General features: G+C 43.9%; 1 protein-coding gene across 2 annotated transcripts in view; it reads right to left on the bottom strand.

The window, feature by feature from the left end:
• Positions 1-22122, bottom strand: part of LOC126335453 (chaoptin-like) — a 621718-nt gene that overhangs the window by 87247 nt on the left and 512349 nt on the right. For both annotated transcript variants that reach the window (XM_049998743.1, XM_049998744.1), the window contains exons 7-8: positions 16909-17019; positions 1489-1935 (exon numbers count right to left, since the gene is read on the bottom strand). In XM_049998743.1, coding sequence (XP_049854700.1) covers positions 1489-1935; positions 16909-17019 — 558 coding nt within the window. The remainder of the gene's footprint in view (positions 1-1488; positions 1936-16908; positions 17020-22122) is intronic.

Raw genomic sequence — 22122 nt, 5'->3', positions numbered from 1 at the left:
TAACATATTTCTGTGACAACATTCATATTTTTCATTCATGTAGAGGTACTTCCATACATCGATATGTATATATTGCAATGATATTATTCTTATGTGTATTCTTTCTTTTGTCACTATGAGCATTGACGTACTTGTAACTCTGAGGTTTGGGCGCGTAAGCTGTTACTAGAGAGTCAAGCTTTGGTCGACAAATTAAAAAGACGCAAATTGTAGTCAGTTTATGAAATGTGAACATTAACAGTGAGGAAGGTATTTTCAAGTATGTTTCATATTGTGAAGTAATGTTTTGGAACGAGTTACGTGAAATTGCAACAAAAGTAACAAAAAAGAAGTGTAACTTAAATTCGGAGCGCTGATTACTTTTTTACATAACCATTGTCCTAACTTGCAAAAGTTTAATCTTCAAGAATGGTTTATGAAACACATCTATAAAACTTTTGAGTACCGCAGAATGACACCTAGGCTTCATTGCATCCGAGCTTGGAATCATCACTTCCTAGATTTTCGACGATTGAGCCATGAGTTCACAACGAGGCAAGCGTGGGAAAGTGGATAAGATGGGAGCCTAGTTTATCCATTATTTCAGAAAATGAGTTTGTTAACTAAGCTCTAATCACATCTGCCACATAATAGGGGGGCTATCCACAAAGTGCATTACGTTTTGGAATTAAAAATAAAGAAAGTATTGGAAATTCTTTTTATTATATACAGATGAAAGCCACACTTAAGTACTACTTTTCTGCATACTTGCCATTTAAATTAAGGCACTTATCGTAGCGATGGACGAGCTTGGAAATTCCTTCGTCGTATAATTCGGCCGCCTGCGCCTTCAACCACGTGGTTACCTCTTCTTGAAGCTGTGCGTCGTCATCAAAACGCTGCATAGCCAACCACTTCTAAAATTGCTGGGAATAAGTGGAAGTCACTCGGTGCCAGGTCGGGACTGTACGGCGGATGAGGAAACAACTCCCACTTAAAAGTTTCGAGAACTTCACGAGTGGCATTTGCCGTGTGGGCCCGGGCGTTGTAGTGAATCAGCAAGATCTGTGAGCCCAACTTTCCCCTGCGCTTGTTTTGTATTGCTCTTCTGAGGTTGTGCCGAGTTTGGCAATGCCTTTGAGAATTTATTGTAGTGCCTCTTTCCTGGAAATCCACAAAAATCACACTTTTTCTGTTCCAAATGAAGAGGTAACCACGTGGTTGGAGGCTCAGGCGGCCGAATTATACGACGAAGGAATTTCCAAGCTCGTCCATCGCTACGATAAGCGCCTTAATTTAAATGGCAACTATGTAGAAAAGTAGTATTTATGTGTGGCTTTCATCTGTATATAATAAAATAATTCCAAATACTTTATTCATTTTTAATTCCAAAATGTAATGTACTTTGTGGATAGCCACCGTATAACTTTGTTGTTGCCCCAAAATGCAACATTTAGCAGCGTAATTAATGTTTGACCTTTGTTGTGGTAGGTTTGTTAGAAGACTCACCCGTTGAACAGGTTACTGGGCAGGCTGGCGATGCGGTTGTCGCCCAGGTCCAGCTGCTCGAGCCGGTGTCTGCGCGGCCGCAGCCCGGACGCCGGCAGCTGGGTGATGTAGTTGTCGCGCAGGTAGAGCCACGAGAGGCCGGGCAGGGCGTCGAGCGCGGCGCCGGGGAAGGCGGTGAGCAGGTTGTGCGAGGCGCTGAGCGTGTGCAGCGACGGCGGCAGCGCGCCGCCCTCCAGCGCGCGCAGCCGGTTCGAGTCCACGTTGAGCCACGTCAGCTTGCTGCAGTCGCGCAGGGAGGAGCGGCGCGGCCCGCCGGGCGGCGAGGTGCCGTCCTGCGACTGCTGCGGCGGCGCCGGCAGCTCCGTCAGCTGGTTCTCGCCCACGAACATGTTGGTCAGCGAGCCGCACGTCTTGCGCCAGTCGCCCTCCAGCGACGCTATCTGGTTGCTGGCGGAACAGCGAGCGCACCGTCATTAAAGCCAAAGTGGCGCTTTGTTTCTCCGTTATACACTAGCACTGAGGGACTGATACGGTGAGGGATGAGCTGGTTCTCCAGACGAACTGCGAGGAAAGGAATAAATGGAAAACGCTGACAAGAAGGAGGAACGTCTGTTAAGTCGTGACGGAATAACTACCTTGGTTCTAAGGCTGGTACACAGGGTATAAACTGCAGGAGAAAACAGGTTAGAGGACGAAGGTTGCGAGTGCTATGAAGAGGTTGTCACGAGAGGAATTTGTTGAGAGCCACTTTAAATCGCCGCGCGGGATTAGCCGAGCGGCCTAGGGTTCTGCAGTCATGGACTGGCTGCTGGCCCCGGCGGAGGTTCGAGTCTTCCCTCGGGCATGCGTGTGTGTGTTTGTTCTTAGAGACTGATGACCTTAGCAGTTAAGTCCCATAAGATTTCACACACAAGTTTAGGGACTGATTACCTTACCAGTTAAGTCCCATAAGATTTCACACACATTTGAAAATTTTGAACACTTTAAATCAGTCAAAATAATTTAAAGACACTGTATTTTTAACTCGCCTTTGCAAATACAAGACAATTCATAGTTTTGTCACCAAATGCGTATCGTTTTACTGAAATAAAACATCATCAGTGGTCCATAACGAAATATACTCTACTGCCCATTAAAACTGCTACACCACGAAGATTACGTGCTACAGACGCGAAATTTAACCGACAGGAAGAAGATGCTGCGATATGCAAATGATTTGCTTTTCAGAGCATTCACACAAGGTTGGCGCCGGTGGCGACACCTGCAACCTGATGACATGAGGAAAGTTTGCAACCGATTTCTCATACACAAACAGCAGTTGACCGGTGTTGCCTGGTGAAACGTTGTTGTAATACCTCGTGTAAGGAGGAGAAAGGTGTACCATCATATTTCCGACTTTGATAAAGGTCGGATTGTAGCCTATGGTGATTGCGGTTTATCGTATCGCGACATTACTGCTCGCGTTGGTCGAGGTCCAATGACTGTTAGCAGAACATGCAATCGGTGCGTTCAGGAGGGTAATACGAAACGCCGTGCTGCATCCCAACGGCCTCGTATCACTAGCAGTCGAGATGACAGGCATCTTATCCGCATGGCTCTAACGGATCGTGCAGCCAATCTCGATCCCTGAGTCAACAGATGGGGACATTTGCAAGACGACAACCATGTGCACGAACAGTTCGACGACATTTGCACCAATAAGACTATCAGCTCCGAGACCGTGGCTGCGGTTGCTCTTGGCGCTGTATCACAGACAGGAGCGCCTGTGATGGTGTACTCAAGGACCAACCTGTGTGCACGAATGGCAAAACGTCATTTTATCGGACGAATCCAGCTTCTGTTTACAGCATCATGATGGTCGCATCCGTGTTTGGCGACATCGCGGTTAACGCACATTGGAAGCGTGTATTCGTCATCGCCATACTGGCGTATCACCCGGCGTGATGGTATGGGGTGCCATTGGTTACACGTCTCGGTCACCTCTTGTTCGCATTGACGGTACTTTGTACAGTGGACGTTACATTTCACACATGTCACGCCCCGCGTCTCTTCCCGATCCCTCCGAAACCCTACATTTCAGCAGGATAATGCACGATCACATGTTACAGGTCCTGTACAGGCCTTTCTGGATACAAAAAATGTTCGACTGCTACCCTGGCCATCACATTCTCCAGATCTCTCACCAATTGAAAACGTCTGGTCAATGGTGGCCGAGCAACTGGCTCGTCACAATATGCCAGTCACTACTCTTGATGAACTCTGGTATCGTGGTGAAGCTGCATGGGCAGGTCTATCTGTACACGCGATACAAGCTCTGTTTGACTCAATGCCTAGGCGTATGAAGGCCGTTATTGCGGCCACGGGTGGTTGTTCTGGGTACCGATGTCTCAGGATCTATGGACCCAAATTGCGTGAAAATGTAATCACATCTCAGTTCTAGTATAATATATTTGTCCAATGAATACCTGTTTATCACCTGCATTTCTTAGTGGTGTACTAATTTTAATGGTCAGTAGTGCCATTCTAAAAGCTAAACTCTCGTCGAAGAAGCCTCAAATGCTCCAACGGTACGACCTAATCCCATTTTATCCTCAGTTGGTAAACGTCACTGGATATGGATGTGAAAATTCATGTGGTCAGCACACCGGCCTCCCGGCCATTGTTAGATTCGTTATAGGAGCTGATACTTTAGTTTCAAGTAACTCCTCAAGTGACCTCAGAATGGCTGAGTGCACTTCGCTTACAAACGATCTTCGGCAGACGCGCAACGTTATTCAACCAAATGCTAGCGAAGCCCGACAGCGCTTAGCTTTGTAACGTGACAGGAAACGTTATTACCACTACTCCAAAGCCGTTGGCTTAAACACACCTTAGTTTGATGCATGATCCTCTCCTCTTGTTATGTACGTGAGAAAGACTTCTACTCCCTCTCACTACGTACAATGGTATGGTGGGGCCAACCACGAGTAATTACTACCGACATCCTGTAAGGAGCTAAAGGGGACAGTAAAAAATGTCAACAAGTTTCGTCGTCACAGCTAGATATTTTTAAACTTTATGACTAGCTGACCACCCATAGTATGTAGGAACATGGACCGTTTCATCGTTTGTCGCTCATCAAAGTGAGAATTCAGACATTTTTCTGAACCATCTGGCTTCTGGCTGGCTTGATTCTAACCGCCACGAAATTCTGTTCTGTGCCGACCTCCTCTTCTCGGAGTAGCACTTTCAACCTACACTATGTGATCAAGACTATATGGACACTTGGCTGAAAATTCCTTACATGTTCGTGGCGTCCTCCATTCGTAATGCTGCAAATCATAATGGTATTGTCCCACGCATAGCTCTGACGACAGCTTCGACTCTCGCAGGCATACGTTCGATCAGTTTTTGGAAGGTTTCTTGGAGAATTGCAGCCCATTCTTCACGGAGTGGTGCACTGAAGAGAGGTATCGATGTCGGTCTGTGAGGCCTGCATGTAGTCGGCGTTCCAAAACATCCACTAGGCGTTCTGTAGGATTCACGTCAGGACTCTGTACAGGCCAGCCCATTACAGGGATGTTATTGTCGTGTAACCACTATGAACATGTGCTCGATCGTGTTGAAAGATGGAATTGCCACCGCCGAATTGCTCTTCAACAGTGGGAAGCAAGAAGGTGCTTAAAACATCAATGTAGGCCTATGCTGTGATAGTGCTACGCAAACCAACAAGGGTTTCAAGCCCCCTCCTTGAAAAACACAACCACACCAGGACACCACAGCCACCGAATTTTACTGCTGGCACTACATACGCTGGCACATGACGTGTACCGGGCATACGCCATACCCACATCCTACCATCTGATCGCTACATTGTATACCGTCATTCGTCACACCACTCAACGTACCTCCAGTCTTCAGTCGTCCAATGGTAAAGCTCCTTAAATCAAGCGAGGCGCCGCAGAAAATTTACCGGTGTGATTTGTGGCTTATGAAATCCAAATTTTCTCACCTCTCGCTTGTCATTGTACTTGCAGTACATCCTCATGCAGTTTGGAATTCCTGTGTGATGGTCTGGATACATGCCTGCCTATCACACATTACGGCCCTCTACTACTTTCAAAGGTGTCTGTCAGTCAACAGACGAGGTCGGCCTGTACGCTTTTGAGCTGCGCGTGTCACATAACGTTCCCGTTTCACTGTCACATCGCAAACAGTGGATCTAGGGATGTTTAGGAGTGTGGAAATCGCGCGTACACACGTATGACACAAGTGACACCCAGTCACCTGACCACGTTCGAAGCCCGTGAGTTCCGCAGAGCGCTCCATTCTGCTCTCTCACGATGTCTGACAACTGAGTTCGCTGATATGAAGTACCTGGCAGTTAGAGGCAGCACAATGCACCTAATATGAAAAAGGTATGTTATTGTGTGTGCCCGGACACTTTGGATCACTTAGTTTATGACCACAGTTTCTGGATGTATACCAGTCTCTGCCTTCCTCTGCCGTCTTTACACTCTGTAGTTCCCTCTAGTACCGCGGTAGTTATTTCCTGATGTCTTGTCACATGCCGTACCATCCTATACCTTGTCCTTGACAGTGTTTTATTTATATTCCTGTCCTCGCCCGTTCGTGGGAGAACTTCCTCATTCCTTACCTTATCAGTACACCTAATTTTCAATATTATTCTGTTGGGCCACATCTGAAAAGTTTCTATGATGTTTTTTTCCAATTTTCCCAGAATCCGTGTTTGACTACCATACGAGGCTGTGCTACAAACGTTCATTTTTAGCAATTTCTTATTCAGAGTAAAGCCCATGTTTGCTAATAGCAGACTTCTCTTGCCCAGGGATGCCCTTTTCTCCCGGTGCTAGTTTGTTTCCTATGTCCTGCTTGCTCCGTCCGTGATGGGCTATTTTGGTGTCTAGGTAGCAGAGTTTCTTAACTTCATCTACTTCTTGATCATCACTCCCGATGTTAAGCTTCTCGCTGTGCTCATCTCTGCTACCTCACATTACCTTGGTCTATCTTCGATTTACACTCAGTCCTTATTTCGTACTAATGATACTGTTCCTTCCTTTCAGCAGATCACACAGTTCTTCTTCAGTTTCACTGAGAATGTCACTTTTAATTCTTTCTTTTATTTCCGACGTTGTTGCTTGCATAGAAAGTTGGGGCGAAAGACTTCATCTCTGCCTCATACCCTTCTTAATCCGTACACTTTGTTCTCGCTCTTCCTGTCTCACTGCTCCCTCTTGGTTCTTCTACATATTGTATATTACCCTTCTTTCGCTACAGCTTACCCCTATTTCTCTCAGAATTTCGAGCATTTTGCACCATTTGACATTATCGAACGCTTTTTCCACGTCGACAAATCCTCTGAACGTGACTTCATTTTTCTTTAGACCCGTTTCCATTACCAGTCTGAACATGAGAACTGCTTCTCTGGTGCCTATACCTTTGCTAAACCAAAACTGATAGTCATGTAACAGGTCTTGAAATTTTCTCTTTCTTTCTTCTGTACATTATTGTCGCCAGCAACTTGGATTCAGAAGAGGTGAAGCTGATTGTGCGATAATTCAAGCACTCGACGGCTCTTGCAATCTTTGGAATTTCGTTGGTGATGTTTTCTAGGAAGTCAGATGGTACACCGCCAGACGTATGGATTCTAAATATAACGTGAAGAGTCATTTTATTGCCATTTTCCCCCATGACTTCTGAGATTCCGGAGGAATGTTATCTATCTCTACTGCCTTATTCGATCTTAATTCTTCAAAAGCTGTTTTAAATTCTGCTTTTAATACTGGATCACCTATCACTTCTATGTCGACTCCTGTTTCTTCTTCTGTCACATCTTCAGACAATTCTTCCGTCTCATAGAGGCATGCGGTGTATTCTTTCCACTTATACGCTCTCTCCTATGCATTTAAGAGTGGAATTCCCATTGCTCTCTTAATGTCACCTCCCGTACTTTAACTTTCGCCGAAGGCTGTTATGACTCTCCTAAATGCAGAGTCAGTCCATCCGACAGTAATCTCTTTATATGAGAACAAATAAGACCTCGTTCACAAATATGAAGTCAAAATTGACCAGGTTTCGACGCTACTATGAGCGTCGTCTTCAGAATTAAACTAACTGTTCTAAAACATATTAGGTATATAATACATCAATAAAATTAAAGTTTGTTCTAACTGGAAAGAGATGCAGTACTTACAAGTCACATTTTCGATTTCTTCATATCTTCGGGTAGCCATTTCGCCTTAGCTTCCTTGCAGTTCCTATGAATTTCATTCCTAAGTGAATGTACGTCTGTATTTCTGAATTTCGCTGCACGTTGTTGTAATTTGTTCTTTCATCGATCAGCTGACCCATGGTTTTTCCCTATTATCTTCTTTGTACCGGTGCTTTGCTTTCCTAATTCTGTGATTGTGAGCTTCTGTTATTGCCTGTAGATCTCCGAGTTTGCGAAAGAAGAACATAAATTTGGCTCGGTCTCTGTTGTTGCACCGACGCACAGCACGGAAGAATGACAGACGGGTGTTGTCCAGCGGGAAGCGGTGTGTTTCTCGGGCCGCTCGGCTGTCAGCTCGCCGCCTGTCGGCGCGTCGTCGCGCTGTGGCAATTACGCGGACGCCGATGGCCGCGGCGGCGGCACGGCTGCAGCGCCGCGCCGAGCCGCCGGCCATTATTCATGCGCCGACTGCTCTTCATTATGCATGGCCCGAGTTGGCCCCACCTGCCCCGCCGAAGCCGCTCAGGGTGCAGTGATACACAGGGTCTCCTGGTCCGGAATTATCGCCGCGCTCGCCACTCTCTGGCACGCCACATAGGACGCGTTCGGATGCGCGCGCGCTCGCGCTCCCACACACATACACACACACACACACACACATACACACACAACATACGCAAACACTTGTGCTCCTCCACCCACTCACCTGCAGAGTACACACGTCCCATCCAACAAAAGAGCTTCGCACACGTGCGCTTCAACGAATGGACCAGTACAAAGGCTGACAGCTGGCTGAAATATTTACGCTTTTATTTCAGTGCCGTCAAATAACATTACCGCACAGCTTTTTGCAACAGGGGCTTTTCCACTGAAGATATCTGGTGAAATATTTTTTTTTTTTTGAAAAGCGAAATCACCCTCTAATTTTTGTTTCTGGTTGAAAATAATTTTCAGACAAAATTGAGAATTGAAACGCCGCTTCAGGAAAATTTCACATGACTGTTTGGAAAGCGTCTGCTAATTTGAAACCAGAAACGGTCGTTATATACGCGACAAATATGGTATTTACAACTGATATGGGCTTGATACGCAATAACATATTAAACTATTTATTGAAATTTATAATACTTAGATACTATGAAAAAAATAAAGTTGATTGAAATCAAAAGTGAACAGCAACGAACTCCTAAGTTCAGATTGCAACATATGTCGCAAGGATGGGTTACTCGATAATGGTGACAGCACATTTGTTGCAATAAATAATTCGATAATCAAGAATTCCGAATGTGAATTAATCTTCGTGAAGTTAAGCATGAAATATCGGTCAAAATTGTAATCGTATCCTTTTATAGTTCGCCTGTATAAGGAGATCTAATGGTTGAGTGCTTCAGAGAGAACTTGCAGAATGTCGTTAGTAATTTGCCTGATCATACTGTTGTAATACAGGGAGACTTAAACTTGCTTGGTGTAGATTCGGAGAGTCGTGGTATCAAAGGTGGTCGCAGAACCGAGATTCTGAATATCTTGTCCGAAAACTATTTCGTTCAGATAATCAGAGAATCAAGGAAAACGCATTCATGGGTTAAAGAAGTTCGCTCTACACAACTTCACTACATTAAACAAGTAGTAGGAAAAGCAGATGCCCGGCTGAGAGTCATAGGAAGAAGCGGGCCCAGGTTCGATTCCCGCCCGAGGCGCAGATTTTCTCCGACCGTGGACTGCGCGTTGTGGTGTTCTCATAGTCGGAATCATCACTGACACGCAAGTGACACAATGTGGCGGCAAGTTAAATAAGATTTGCACCCGGCGGCCGAACATTCCGGGATGGAATCTCTAGGCCATAAATGCCGCACGATCATTACACATTTTTCTTAAGGAAATGCTACTCATCCAAGAAGGAAGTGACTTACTTAGAAGGCTCTTCTTCGGCAGATTTTTTAGTACTGTTCTTCAGTCTGGGATCCTTACCACGCAGGACTGAGAGAAGAGACAGAGAAAATCAAACGAAGAGCCCCGCGTTCCCTCACGAAAACGTTTAGTCAATGCGAGGACGTTAGAAAAAAAGGCTCAAATGGCTCTAAGCACTATAGGACTTAACATCTGAGGCCATCAGTCCCCTAGACTTAGAACTACTTAAAGTTAACTAACATATCACACACAGCCATGCCCGAGGCAGGATTCGAACCTGCGACCGCAGCAGCGGCGCGTTTCCGGACTGACTCGCCTAGAACCGCTAGGTCACAGCGGCCGGCGGAAACGTTACAGATACGCTCAACAAACCCTAGTGGCAGGCGCTACAAGTGAGGCGTTGTGCATCAAGGAGAGGTATAGTACCGCCATCTCCTGAGAGCTTTCTATGGGAAGGGTCGACAACACACACACTGACGGAAACAAAAATTGCAACATCAAGAAGGAATTGTGCGACATAAATAAAAATTGGTGGGCTTGTTTATACATCTGGAAGATGATTTATATTCGAATTTCGCGCCAGCCGCATATTAGTGGCAACATTAAGAGGATGAAAATCTGGTTTGATTTAAATAAAAATTGTAAAGTTGGTGAGCGTTAGTTGCCTTTGAGATTGGACGTGGTGAGTTGATTATAGTTCAGGTTGCCTTTGAGGCAACAAAGACGCCTTTATCATCATCTCACAGACTTTGGACGGTGTCGTGTAACAGGGCTTTGAGAAGCTGAATGTTTCTTCTACGATGTTGCTAAAATACTTGGCAGGAATGTAGCGAAAGTACATGATTGCCAGCAACGCTGGTTACGGGAAAGATTGGTCGTCAAAAGATTGGGTTCCGGATAGCCACGTGACACTATATAGAGAGAGAAGACCATTGTGTTCGGCTTCAGGCTCTTGCGCATCCTACTACATCTTCAGCAGCCATCTGAGCAGCACTTGGCACCACAGTGACACAATGAACTGTTACAAATCGGTTACTTCAAAGACAGCTTCGAGGCAGATGTCCTCTAGCGTGCATTCCACTGACCCCAGACCACAGCAATTGGCGTCTTCGTTGGTGTCAAGCAAGAGCTCATTGGAAAGAAGGGTGGAAGTTTGTTGTGTTTTCTGAAGGAATCTGGTTCTGCCTCGGTGACAGTGACGGTCCTGTGTTGGTTTGGAGAAGGCCAGTCAAGGGCCTACAACCAACCTGTCTGCATGCTAGACGCACTGGACTTACACCTGGAGGAGGGGAGGAGGAGATTAGTGTTTAACGTCCCGTCGACAAAGAGGTCATTAGAAACGGAGCTCGGGTGAGGGAAGGATGGGGAAGGAAATCGGCCGTGCCCGTTCAAAGGAACCATCCCGGCATTTGCCTGAAGCGATTTAGTGAAATCACGAAAAACCGAAATCAGAATGGCCGGAGACGGGATTGAACCGTCGTCCTCCCGAATGCGAGTCCAGTGTGCTAACCACTGCGCCACCTCGCTCGGTACTTACACCTGGATGCGATTCTGTATGACAGCAAGAGCACTCTCAGGGTTATCCCATGCACCCTGACGGTAAAATTATTTGTCGGTCATGTGACTCGACTTGTTGTGCTGTCCTTCATGAACAGCAATCCTGGGGGTGTTTTCCAAGAGGATAACGTTCGCCCACTTACCGCTGTTGTAGCCCCGTATCCTCTACAGACTGTCGACGTGCGGCCTTGGGCTGCTCTGTCATCAGATCCCTCTCCAACTAAGCACATATGGGACACCATCGGACGACAGTTCTGGTGCCAACCTCAAACAGCATTAACTGTCCATGTACTGACCGACCAAGTGTAACAGTCGTGGAAGTTTAACCCACAAACTGACCCCCAGAATCTGTAAAACACACTTGCATTCGACATACTGGCGGTTTTGCCAGGTATTAATGTACCAGCATATTCCACATTTGCAACCGCGTATCTTGCACTTATGTTAACCTGTGATCTTACAGTGTTAATAACTCTAATGTGTTACCTAGATAAAACTGTTCCCGAAATTTTCTACACTACATGAATTTTTTTCGGAGTTTAGATTTTGTTCCCGTCAGTGTATTCAAATGCTTCAAATGGCTCTGAGCACTATGGGACTTAACATCTGTAATCATCAGTCCTCTAGAACTTAGAACTACTTAAACCTAACTAACCTAAGGACATCACACAACACCCAGTCATCACGAGGCAGAGAAAATCCCTGAAGCCACCGGGAATCGAACCCGGGTTACCCGGGCGCGGGAAGTGAGAACGCTACCGTACGACCACGAGCTGTGGACGTCAGTGTATTAAGTCTTCGCACAAAGAACTCACGACATGACAGCGACGAAAAAACTGGACCCACAAACTAAACCAAACAAGAAAACGGGAGACGTTAGAGCAAATACAGAGGCTTACCAGTAGTAAATATCAACACGTGCCATTTGCGAATGCAACAGGTAAGAGAAGATCAGTTAGTGGTATCAGAAGTACCTTCCTCCATATACCGTTAGGTCGCTTGCAAGATATGATGTAGATGAAATACACAAGAAGCGTCACACAGTAACTGAAACCTTGTTTAATACATGGAAACAAGCATTCTGGAAACTGGATCTCCGCTTGTGACAATAATTGGCTGCTGCAACTATTACCAGGCCTTCTGCTGGTCAGCATGGAATTCCAGGAAGATAATCAGACTAAGTTTGTTACGCCATTGACTACACACACGATCGGAATAACAAACTTTAGAACGGACGCTCAGCTGCCCTTGGTTACGCTTTAATGAATTCGTACGCGGCGTCAAGTAACCGGTATTGTGAGATTTGTAGAGAGCGAGGAACTGGCTCGTAGAGTATTCTTAATGTCATGACTGGCATCACTGGGAAGGAATAATGGTTTTGAGGTACACAAGATACGAGGCGTTGGCAAGAAAAGTTGTTGACGAAATGCAAGCCAAAAATTAATAACAGGAAGGAGAAAGAATAGGGAGAGATGTAAAATGACGGGGATTTGCAGTCAGAGATTGAACTCAGCCATTCGTGAAGGTTCTAGCCAAAGCGCAGGTCTTACGTGAGGAATATAAGCAGAAAAGAAGTGGTATCTACATGGGAAATGACACTGAAGGACTAGTCTGCTATAGGTCGTGACCTGAGTGCGTCTTTCATCTGAGGCTGATGAAGACGTCTCAAAGCCTAGAGACGTCTCTAAGCCTAGAGACGTACAATCGGAGATCAGCTGACAACCGACCCCCGACCATATTGCCGACACAGCTGGGGCCAGCGACCAAGTTTCGCAGAGAGCAGATATAAAATTTGCATGCTGAGCCGGTGCTGGACAAGGACCACAATCGGTACCCACAGCATTCCTCACTAATTTCACGCAATGTACAGTCTAAGACAAAAAGAAAACGACACACCACGAAGGAATTAAACGAACGTGGTGGAAATCGGTAAATATGATGTACATTACAGAAAAACTCAGGATTACAATTACAGAAAAACTGGATGATTTATTCAGCAGAAAGAGAGTGCACAAACTGAGCAAGTCAATAAAGCGTTGGTTCATATCTAGCCCTTACACAAACAGTTATTCGACTTAGCATTGTTTGATAAAGTTCTTGGATGTACTTCTCAGGAATATCGTGCCAAATCCTGTCTAACTGGCATGTTTGATCGCCCGATCCCGAGGTGGTTAGAAGGCTATACCCATAGTACTCCTAACGTTCTCAATTAGGGAGAGATGTGGCGACCTAGATGGCCAAAGTAGGGTATGGCAAACACGAAGACAAGAAGTAGAAACTCTCGCCGAATGGGGGTGGCCTTATCAGCATGATCTTGCTGAAATGTAAGCCCAGAATGCAGAACCGATTGCCACGAATGTGACTGTACTGTGAGAGTGCCGCAGGTGACAGACAAATGGATGTGCCTCCCCCCCCCCCCCCCCCCCCCCACGCCCTCCCACTGAGACACCGGCCTAAATCTGCCAGTCACCACTGCTAACGGGCTTGTCAGTGCATACAGGTCAATGGTAGTAGGCCTACGGGGCGCCGTGAGCTCAGCCCCCTTTCTGTGAGCCGCTTATTGATTGTGATTTTGGTCACTGGCGTGTCTGTTGCACAGCAGATCCGTGATAATGATAAATCCTTACGTCTGAATACCTCACTGACGATTGCTCGGTTCTCTTAGGCGACCTCTCTGTTCTAGACGCTGTGTTCCCCCGTGCTTCACCTATTCGTGCCAATATGGTCGAATAGTAGCGATGGTCGGATTCAGATGTTGAACGATTCGCTTATTACTCCAACCGCCTTCTTTAAGCTCAACTACACGTGTTCTCTGACATCTGTATATATTGTTCACGCGCCTGTCTGCGAGGCACAGTTCCTTTTCAATTGAGTACACAGAATGAAACTGGCAAAGACTTTATGCTCTGGTATCGACATATCCCCTGTTTCCCGTCTTCGCCAGCTGCGTGCTGAAACTGCGCTACATCGTCGCTTGTGTGAATATCAATTTGTGATCAATTTGATTAGCTTCTTTGTAATGCATCTTTTCTTTCTTAAAGTATAATACACTCCCCTATTTCCGATGTAGTTCAAACATACCATCTTCAACAACAATAGTCACGTGTACATGCCGACGTCAAAAGCAGAAGATAAAAAATAAGCAGAAAAAAATGTGAGAGGATGTTGAACGGGTAATTCAGTACGAAAAGATAGAGGATAATACAATAATAATTGGAGACTGGAATGCGGTTATAGATGTAGGAAAACAGAGTTACAGAAGGATATGAGTTTCACTGTAGGATTCAGGCAGGTTAAGGACTCATTGAGTTCTTCAATAAATTTTAGCTAGTAAGAGCTAACATTCCATTCAAGAAGCCCTAGAGCTGTTGATACATGTCGAAAAGTACCCGATATAGAGGACGATTCCAGTGAGACATTCCGAAATCAGATATTGGACTATAAAGCGTACTCAGGAGCAAATACAGACTCAGATCACAATTTAGAAACGATGAAAAATCTAAAGAAGTTTAAGAAAATCGTGCGGAACAATGAGCGAGGTAGGAACTGGAATACTGAAGTACTGATGAAGGATTAGGTGCTTTTGACTTTCGCTAAAGGTGGACATTGCGATAAGGGATAAGACATAGGCATTTCAGTTGAAGAGGAGTGGACACCTCCGAAAAGAGTAACCACTGATGATGCAAAAACATCGGTACTAGGAAGATAACTGCAAAGAAACCTTGGTTGACAGAAGAAATCATTCTATCGTTGAAATCAGAAAGTACAAAGGCCGGAATACAACAACATAAATTACTTATCAATAAAACAAATAGGAAATTCAGGGATATCGAGGCTAAATAGCTGCAATAAAAATGTGAAGACACAGAAAAGAAGCTGATCATCGGAAGGACTGACTCAGCACACAGGAAAGTCAAAACATCTTTGGTGAATTTAAAAGTAAGGGAAGCAACGTTAAGAACAGAATGGGAATTCCGATGAGAAAAGAGTCAATAGGTGGAAAGAGTACACTGAAGACCTCTATGGGAGGGGAGAAATTGTCTGATGTGACAGAAGAAAAGATGTAGTCCATATGGAAGAGATAGGGGACCAAGTATTATAGTAAGTATTTAAAAGAGCACTGGATGACTTGAGATTAACTAAGGCAGAAGGCATGGACACCATTCCATGGAAATTCTAAAGTCGTTGGGCGAGAGGCAACCAAACGACTATTTTAGCTTGCGAGTAGAGTCTAGTAGGCTGGGCGACGTACCAGCAGACTTTCGAAAAAAATATCATACGTAAAATTCCGAAGGCAGAAAGTGTAAATAACAGCAAGAACTACGCCACAATCAACGTAACAGCTCATTGCATCCAAGACGCTGATAAGAATAATATACAGAAGAATGGAAAACAAAATTAAGGGTTTGTCTGTTGACGTTACGTTTGACCTTAGGAAAGGTAAAGCCACCAGAGAGGCAGTGATAAAGTAGCACTTGATAATGGAAGCAAGACGGAAGAAAGGACACCTTCATAGAATTGGTTGACCTGATAAAAGCGTATGACATGGTATGATAAAGCAAGATGTTAGAAACTGTATAAAACTGAATAAGCTTTAGGGAAACGCGGGTAAAATACAATAATTACAAGAATCAACAAGGAATAATATGATTTGAAGATCAAGAACGAAATGATAGGATTAAAAAGGATCTACACTCGAAATAAGCAATAACGGAAGTAAGAGAACATTTGAAGAGTGGGATTAAAATTCAGGTTAAAGGACAACTTTCGCAGTCGTATTGCTATTCTCCATTAATTTAAAAATAATTACGAGACCTGTTGTTTGGAATTAAAAGATTATAGAGTACAGAACAAGAAATAAGGGTAAATCAAAGAAATACGAAAGTAATGAGATGTAGGAAAAATGAGATTAGTCGTAGACTCAGTATCAAAATTGGTAACTATAGAGGATGGGAAGTAAAGAATTAGGCTACCTTGGAATCAAAATAACACAATATGAACGAGGCAGGGAGGAAATTAAAATAAGTCTAATATAAGAAATGCGACATTCATGATCCAAACAGGTTCACTAATATCAAATATCAGCCTTAATTTGAGGAAGAAATTTATGAGAATGTACATATAGGACACAGCAATGGTGTTCGTGAGCCACGGACTGTGAGAAAACAGGAAAAGCGTCTGAGATAGGGTATAATACAAGGACGTTAAATCTTAGATGGACTGATAAATAACGAGGTGGTTTGTTCTCTGCAGAACCGGCGAAGAAAGAAACATATGGAAAACACTCGAGATGAAGAGACGGTTTGATATGACATCTGTTAAGACATCAGGGAATAACTACCATCGTAGTAAACCTGTAAAAGGTAATAACTATAGAGAAATATGAGAATGGATCCCTAGATTAATTGAGGGCGTTGGGTGCAAGTTCTCCTCTGAGGTGAAAACGTTGGAACAAGAGCGGAGTGTGTCACGGGCTGCATGATAAAGGGCAGGCCCAAAGTGAGCGTTATTCCCCCTGAGGCAGCCAGGAAGTATAACATTATGTTTTTGTGAACAATTAGTGTCAAAGTGAATTATTCTTTGACTGCTAAGCGACATGTTCATGCTTCAGAAAATTAGGCTTAAGTTTTTCGTTGATTTAGTCAAGAATTTTTCGGTCGTCGAAAAATACCACCAGGAATGATGGGCAGTGACAAAAGAGAAAGTAGACAAAGTTGAAGGGAATTCTTTGTACTAGCACTTACCTGTGTAGATTTAGCCAGTCGAGATTTTCCAGCGACTGCAGAGCCTCGAACGGCACCTCATCAAGCTCGTTGTAGCTCAGGTCCACAGATTTCAGGGCCTCCTCTGACGACCTGCAAGACGTGAGGAAAGATGTATCAGTTTCCATAAGCAACATGAAATCAGAAACATAACGAACTGCTTATACACTCAAGTGCCAAATAAACTGGTATAGGCACGCCTATTCAAATACAGAAATATGAGTATGTAAATAGCCAGAATACAGCGCTGCGGTCGGCAAAATTATATAAGACAAAAAGTGTCTTGTGCATTTGTTATACCGGTTGTTGCTGCTACAATGGCATATTATAACGATTCAAGTGAGTTTGAAAGTGGTATTACAGTCGGCGCACGAGCGATGGAACACAGCACTTCCGAGGTAGCGATGAAGTGGGGATTTTCCCGTACATCCATTTCACATTTTACGGTGAATATAAGAAATCCGGTAAAACATCAAATCTCCGATATCGCTGCGGCCGATAAAAGGTCATGCAAGGACGGGACCAACGACGACTGAAGAGAATCGTTAAACTTGACAGAAGTGCAATCCTACCGCAAATTGCTGCAGTCTTGAATGCTGGGTCATCAACGAGTGTCAGCGTGCCAGAGATGCAAAGAAACATCATCGATATGGGCATTCGGAACAGAAAACCCGCTCGTCTACCCTTGATGACTGCACTAGACAAAGCTTTACGCCTCGACTGGGCCCGTCAGTTCCGACATAAGACTGTTGATGACTGGAAAAATGTTGCCTTATAGGACGAGTATCGTTTCAAATTGCATTGATCGGATGGACGCGTACGGATGTGGAAACAGCTTCACGAATCCATGGACCCTGAGTTTCAGCAAGGGACTGTTGAAGCTGGTGGAGGCTCTGTAACGGTGTAGGGTGTGTGCAGTTGGAGTGAAATGGGACCCCTGATAAGTCTAGATACGACTCTGACAGGTGACACGTACTTAAGCATCCTGTATGGTCACCTGCATCCATTCGTGTCCATTGTGCATTCCGACGGACTTGAGCCATTACAGTAGGACAGTGCGACATCCCATACGTCCACAATTGCTCGTGGTCGCAGGAACACTCTTCTGAGCTTGAACACTGTCGATGCCTACCAAACTCCTAAGCCATGAACATTGTAGAGCATGTCTGAAATGCCTTGCAACTTGCTGTTGAGAAGATATTTCCATCCCCTCGTGCTCTTACGGATTTATGGACTACCCTGCAGGATTTCAGCACTACTTCAGACATTAGTCGAGTCCATGCCACGTCGTGTTGCGGCACATCTGTGTGCTCCCGGGGGCACTACATGATATTAGGCACGAGCGCCATTTCTTTTCGGCTCTTCGGTGTATATTATTACCCAGTACTTCACTACACACAACCTATTACTGGAATACCAAACAGCATTCTGACAATGTCATCTGATTTTTTAAAAGTAACAGATGACCTGAAACTAGTCATGTGCACATAAGAGGCTCAATCGTGTTATTTAGACGTAATCAATTCATTTGATACTGTCGATATGTATATTTTACTTGCCAAATTATTAGCTTAAATTTAGCATCAAGTAAGAGTGAATGTTCTCGCTTTCGCCTGTCCTCTCGTCATCTAATTGTTTGCCTGGAACCATGAATTCGCAATAGAGACAGGAACCCATCCCTGGTTTCAGTATTAGGCACGAGACTCTTCATAATCTACGCCAGTTATATGTCATCTGTTTTACTATTATTACTATTTGAATGTTCATGCAAAACCAATCAACTTGAGCGCAGCTACGAGAATGCCTGTTGTCACCGGTGTGCATTATCAAATTGCTCACTAAATATAGGGTTACTTATCAATCCTCCGAAATTCCTAAGCGGTGCCGGCTGCTAATTGTAGGTTCACTAGACAGAAATTTTGGGAATCCTTATCGTCTCATTACAACTGGGAACCATATCTCGCGGAGTAGTAGTGTATGAAAAACTAAATTGGGCTCAGCACGTAGATACAGTTTACAAGAAGACTTCAGCCTCTTTTCATGTCCTAGAAAAATACAAAAAGCGCTTTTCTTTTAGCCTAGAAAATATTATTGTACGGCGTTGTTACTCTGTAAGGTATTTCTTAAGAACCCTCACGGTTCTTGGAGCTGCTGATGAAAGACTGCTTACGACATATTTGTGAAAATCGATTTTTTGAATATATTTCACAATTGCTCCCAGCCATTCCGCCTAAGAATGCACAAACGTAAATGTTTTCATAGACCATATCTCATTTACCGTCTTATGAGCGTTTACAGTTCGTCTCTCTCCTTGGTCTTAAAGCTCATGTATTAATAACACAACAGGCACACTCTCTCGCATCAGAGTAGAATCATTTCTGTCCCACTACCATTGAGTCGACTCTGCAAAAGCCCTTTGGGTGGTAAGACCCCAAATATCAGAGGGATAAATAAAATTTCCGCTCTCTGATTACAGCTACTGACATAAATACTAAAAAAAAGTGTACCCGTTGTCGTATTAGTGTGAGTAATCTTAACATCGCTAGTATCACTACGATTACTTTTAGTCAACACTACTATTCCAAATGTCGTCCGAAATATGTAAATAATGTTTAAAATATTTTTAATTCTTTCATTATCATTTGCTTATTTGCTTACTATGAAACACATTAACAGTTTGATCATTTCTTAATGGTGTAAAATGTATTGTGTATGTAGAAACTCTGGCCGATGTAAGAGAGGGTCTGATGACCATTATCTGATCACATTAACTTAGTAAAATGAATTAATTTGTTTATATACGTAAATACTCACTTAAAGACCTGATTATGAAATTTAACTTTAAAAACATATGAAACACTTGAGAGATAGCAAAAAAAAAAAATTTCGGTCATGAATTTGTGTTATAAAGACCATTTTCACGGTATTTTGCATATTGCATTCCACTGAGGCAGATGCAGCAACCATAAATAAATCATTCAAGTGGGTGCACAGCCTCTGTTGCAATTATGTCGGGCCCCAACCTCAACTCTTCCAGCGTCTAAAACCATTCAGAATACATGCTAATGGAGAGAAACTCATGCCTGGAGTCAATAAAAAAATTTCATAATTTCAGCAGAGACTCTTCATCTATTTGAATCATTGAAGCAGGTATCTTCTTATATAATGCAAGGGAAAAGACAGTCACAATAACAATTTTTGTTTTGGTGTGAAGTTCCTGCATCTTTAGTGATAGAAGTTTCATATTTACCAGGGGACGGTTTGAGAATCCGCCTTCTTCTTCTGCTTCGTTAAGACCCTTCAGGATCATGTGCGGCTTGTTTTACACGTATCCTTTTTTCCCAATACCTCTTGATTCCCTCGTTTCTTCTGTTTCTTTCTTCTTCTGTTCAGACGACTTTGATTTTGGTGTCCGGCCAGCTGTGACCATCCACCATCACTTTACACTTCTCCCTGTCCTGTACTACCACCTGCAGATTCCTTTATTTTATTCCTACAGCCTTCCTGTCACATCTGACTTCCTTCACCCAGTTGTTTCAAGTACGACATGTTGCATTCAGTATCTCCTTAGTCAACCTCTCCTCGTCCATCCTCATGATATGCCCAACAAATTGTAACCTCCTCTTCCGTATCTTGAGCGATATGTGTTCAATATTTTTATACAGTTACTGTCTTGTTCAGTGTATCCAGATATCCTCATGTTTTTTGGTGACCCATACGTCTCTCAAAATTTTCCGCTCCTCCTCCTCCCTCAGTCTAAGTTTTAATTTGAGGGAACTTTTTTAAGTGTTTGTCGTAATAAAATAATTTCGTGCCATTTTTACTTATTCCTTATTTGCGTATCAGTCTCCTTGTTGTAATCAGTTTCTTACAAAACTTTTGGATTCTCTGTTCCAGTACAGAAGTGTTTCACGAGTGCCAGGACGACAAATCTACTTAATCATAGGTGGGTAATGCGATTTCACAGAATAGCTAGTTTAATGTACCGCTTAGTACCCGTTTTATTTATCATTTCTTTATCTAACTCTTTAACAGGTTATTGAGTGACATAAACTACCTCATCAAAAGTATGTGGACACGACTATGCAATACCAAAATGAACACGTGATGTCACGTGAAGCGAAATAACCGATATATTGTGTTGTAAATATAGAAGTAACGGAAACCGTAACAGCAGAGTTGGTTAGTCAGGAGGGCTCCGTGAGTTTTACGTGGTCTAATCATTGGACGTCACGTGGGTAACATCAGGCAAACCTCACGTAAGGACTTACAGGGACCTTCAGGATTTCCGAGGACCTGTTGTACAAAATCGCTCGCAATCAGCGGACGGAATCACTCCTGATTTCCAAAGTGCCGTCAGCAGTCCAGCTAACATAATGAGAGTGCGTAATGAGTTAAAAATAAAGGAGTACAACGGTCGAGCAGTTCCTGGTCAGCCGCACAGCTCTGTGGTGAGCGCTAGGGGACACTTCAGGCGATCTAAAATATGGGTCGAATGGCTCTGAGCACTATGAGACTTAACATCTGAGGTCATCAGTCTCCTATACTGAGAACTACTTAAACCTAACTAACCTAAGGACATCACTCACATCCATGCCCGAGGCAGGATTCGGACCTGTGACCATAGCGGTCACGCGGTTCCAGACTGTAGGGCCTAGAACCGTTCGGCCACTCCGGCTGGCTCTAATGATTCAGTTATGTACGCAAAATTATTGGTACTGGTTCCCTTACCATTCCATTGGCGTTATGTTTGAAGTGTTCGGTATACCTGATGATTACGTGTTTGTGGTCCTTTGGTATCCCGCAGTACTTTACAAACTGTTCAGTAAGCAGGGCAAAAGTGCGCTATGGGTCAGATCTCTTTTATGCGGAATAAATAAAAGTAGCTTTCTGTGGATTAATTTCTTTTTCTTTCTTCTGCGCTGCGTTTGTATTCGGCATGGATGAAATTATTTAGATATTTGATGTTTACCTTTTGTTACCGCACGCTAGTTCTAAACATAGCTTCGTAAGGTTAACACACTGAAATCGCTGCTCTTCGCAACAATTTAAATTTTTAGCAGTAATAACGACATTACAGGTTCTTCCAACATACATTTGTCCACCATTTGTCGGTAGTGTTCAGAGCCATTTGAACCATTTTGGAATGAAAATCCGCCGGCCTGAGTGGCCGAGAGGTCCTAGGCGCTACAGTCT

Source organism: Schistocerca gregaria, chromosome 2 (assembly GCF_023897955.1).
Source record: "Schistocerca gregaria isolate iqSchGreg1 chromosome 2, iqSchGreg1.2, whole genome shotgun sequence".
Classification (NCBI taxonomy): domain Eukaryota; kingdom Metazoa; phylum Arthropoda; class Insecta; order Orthoptera; family Acrididae; genus Schistocerca; species Schistocerca gregaria.
Note: the sequence above shows the minus strand (reverse complement) of the source record. Positions and strands in the feature narration are given on the sequence as shown.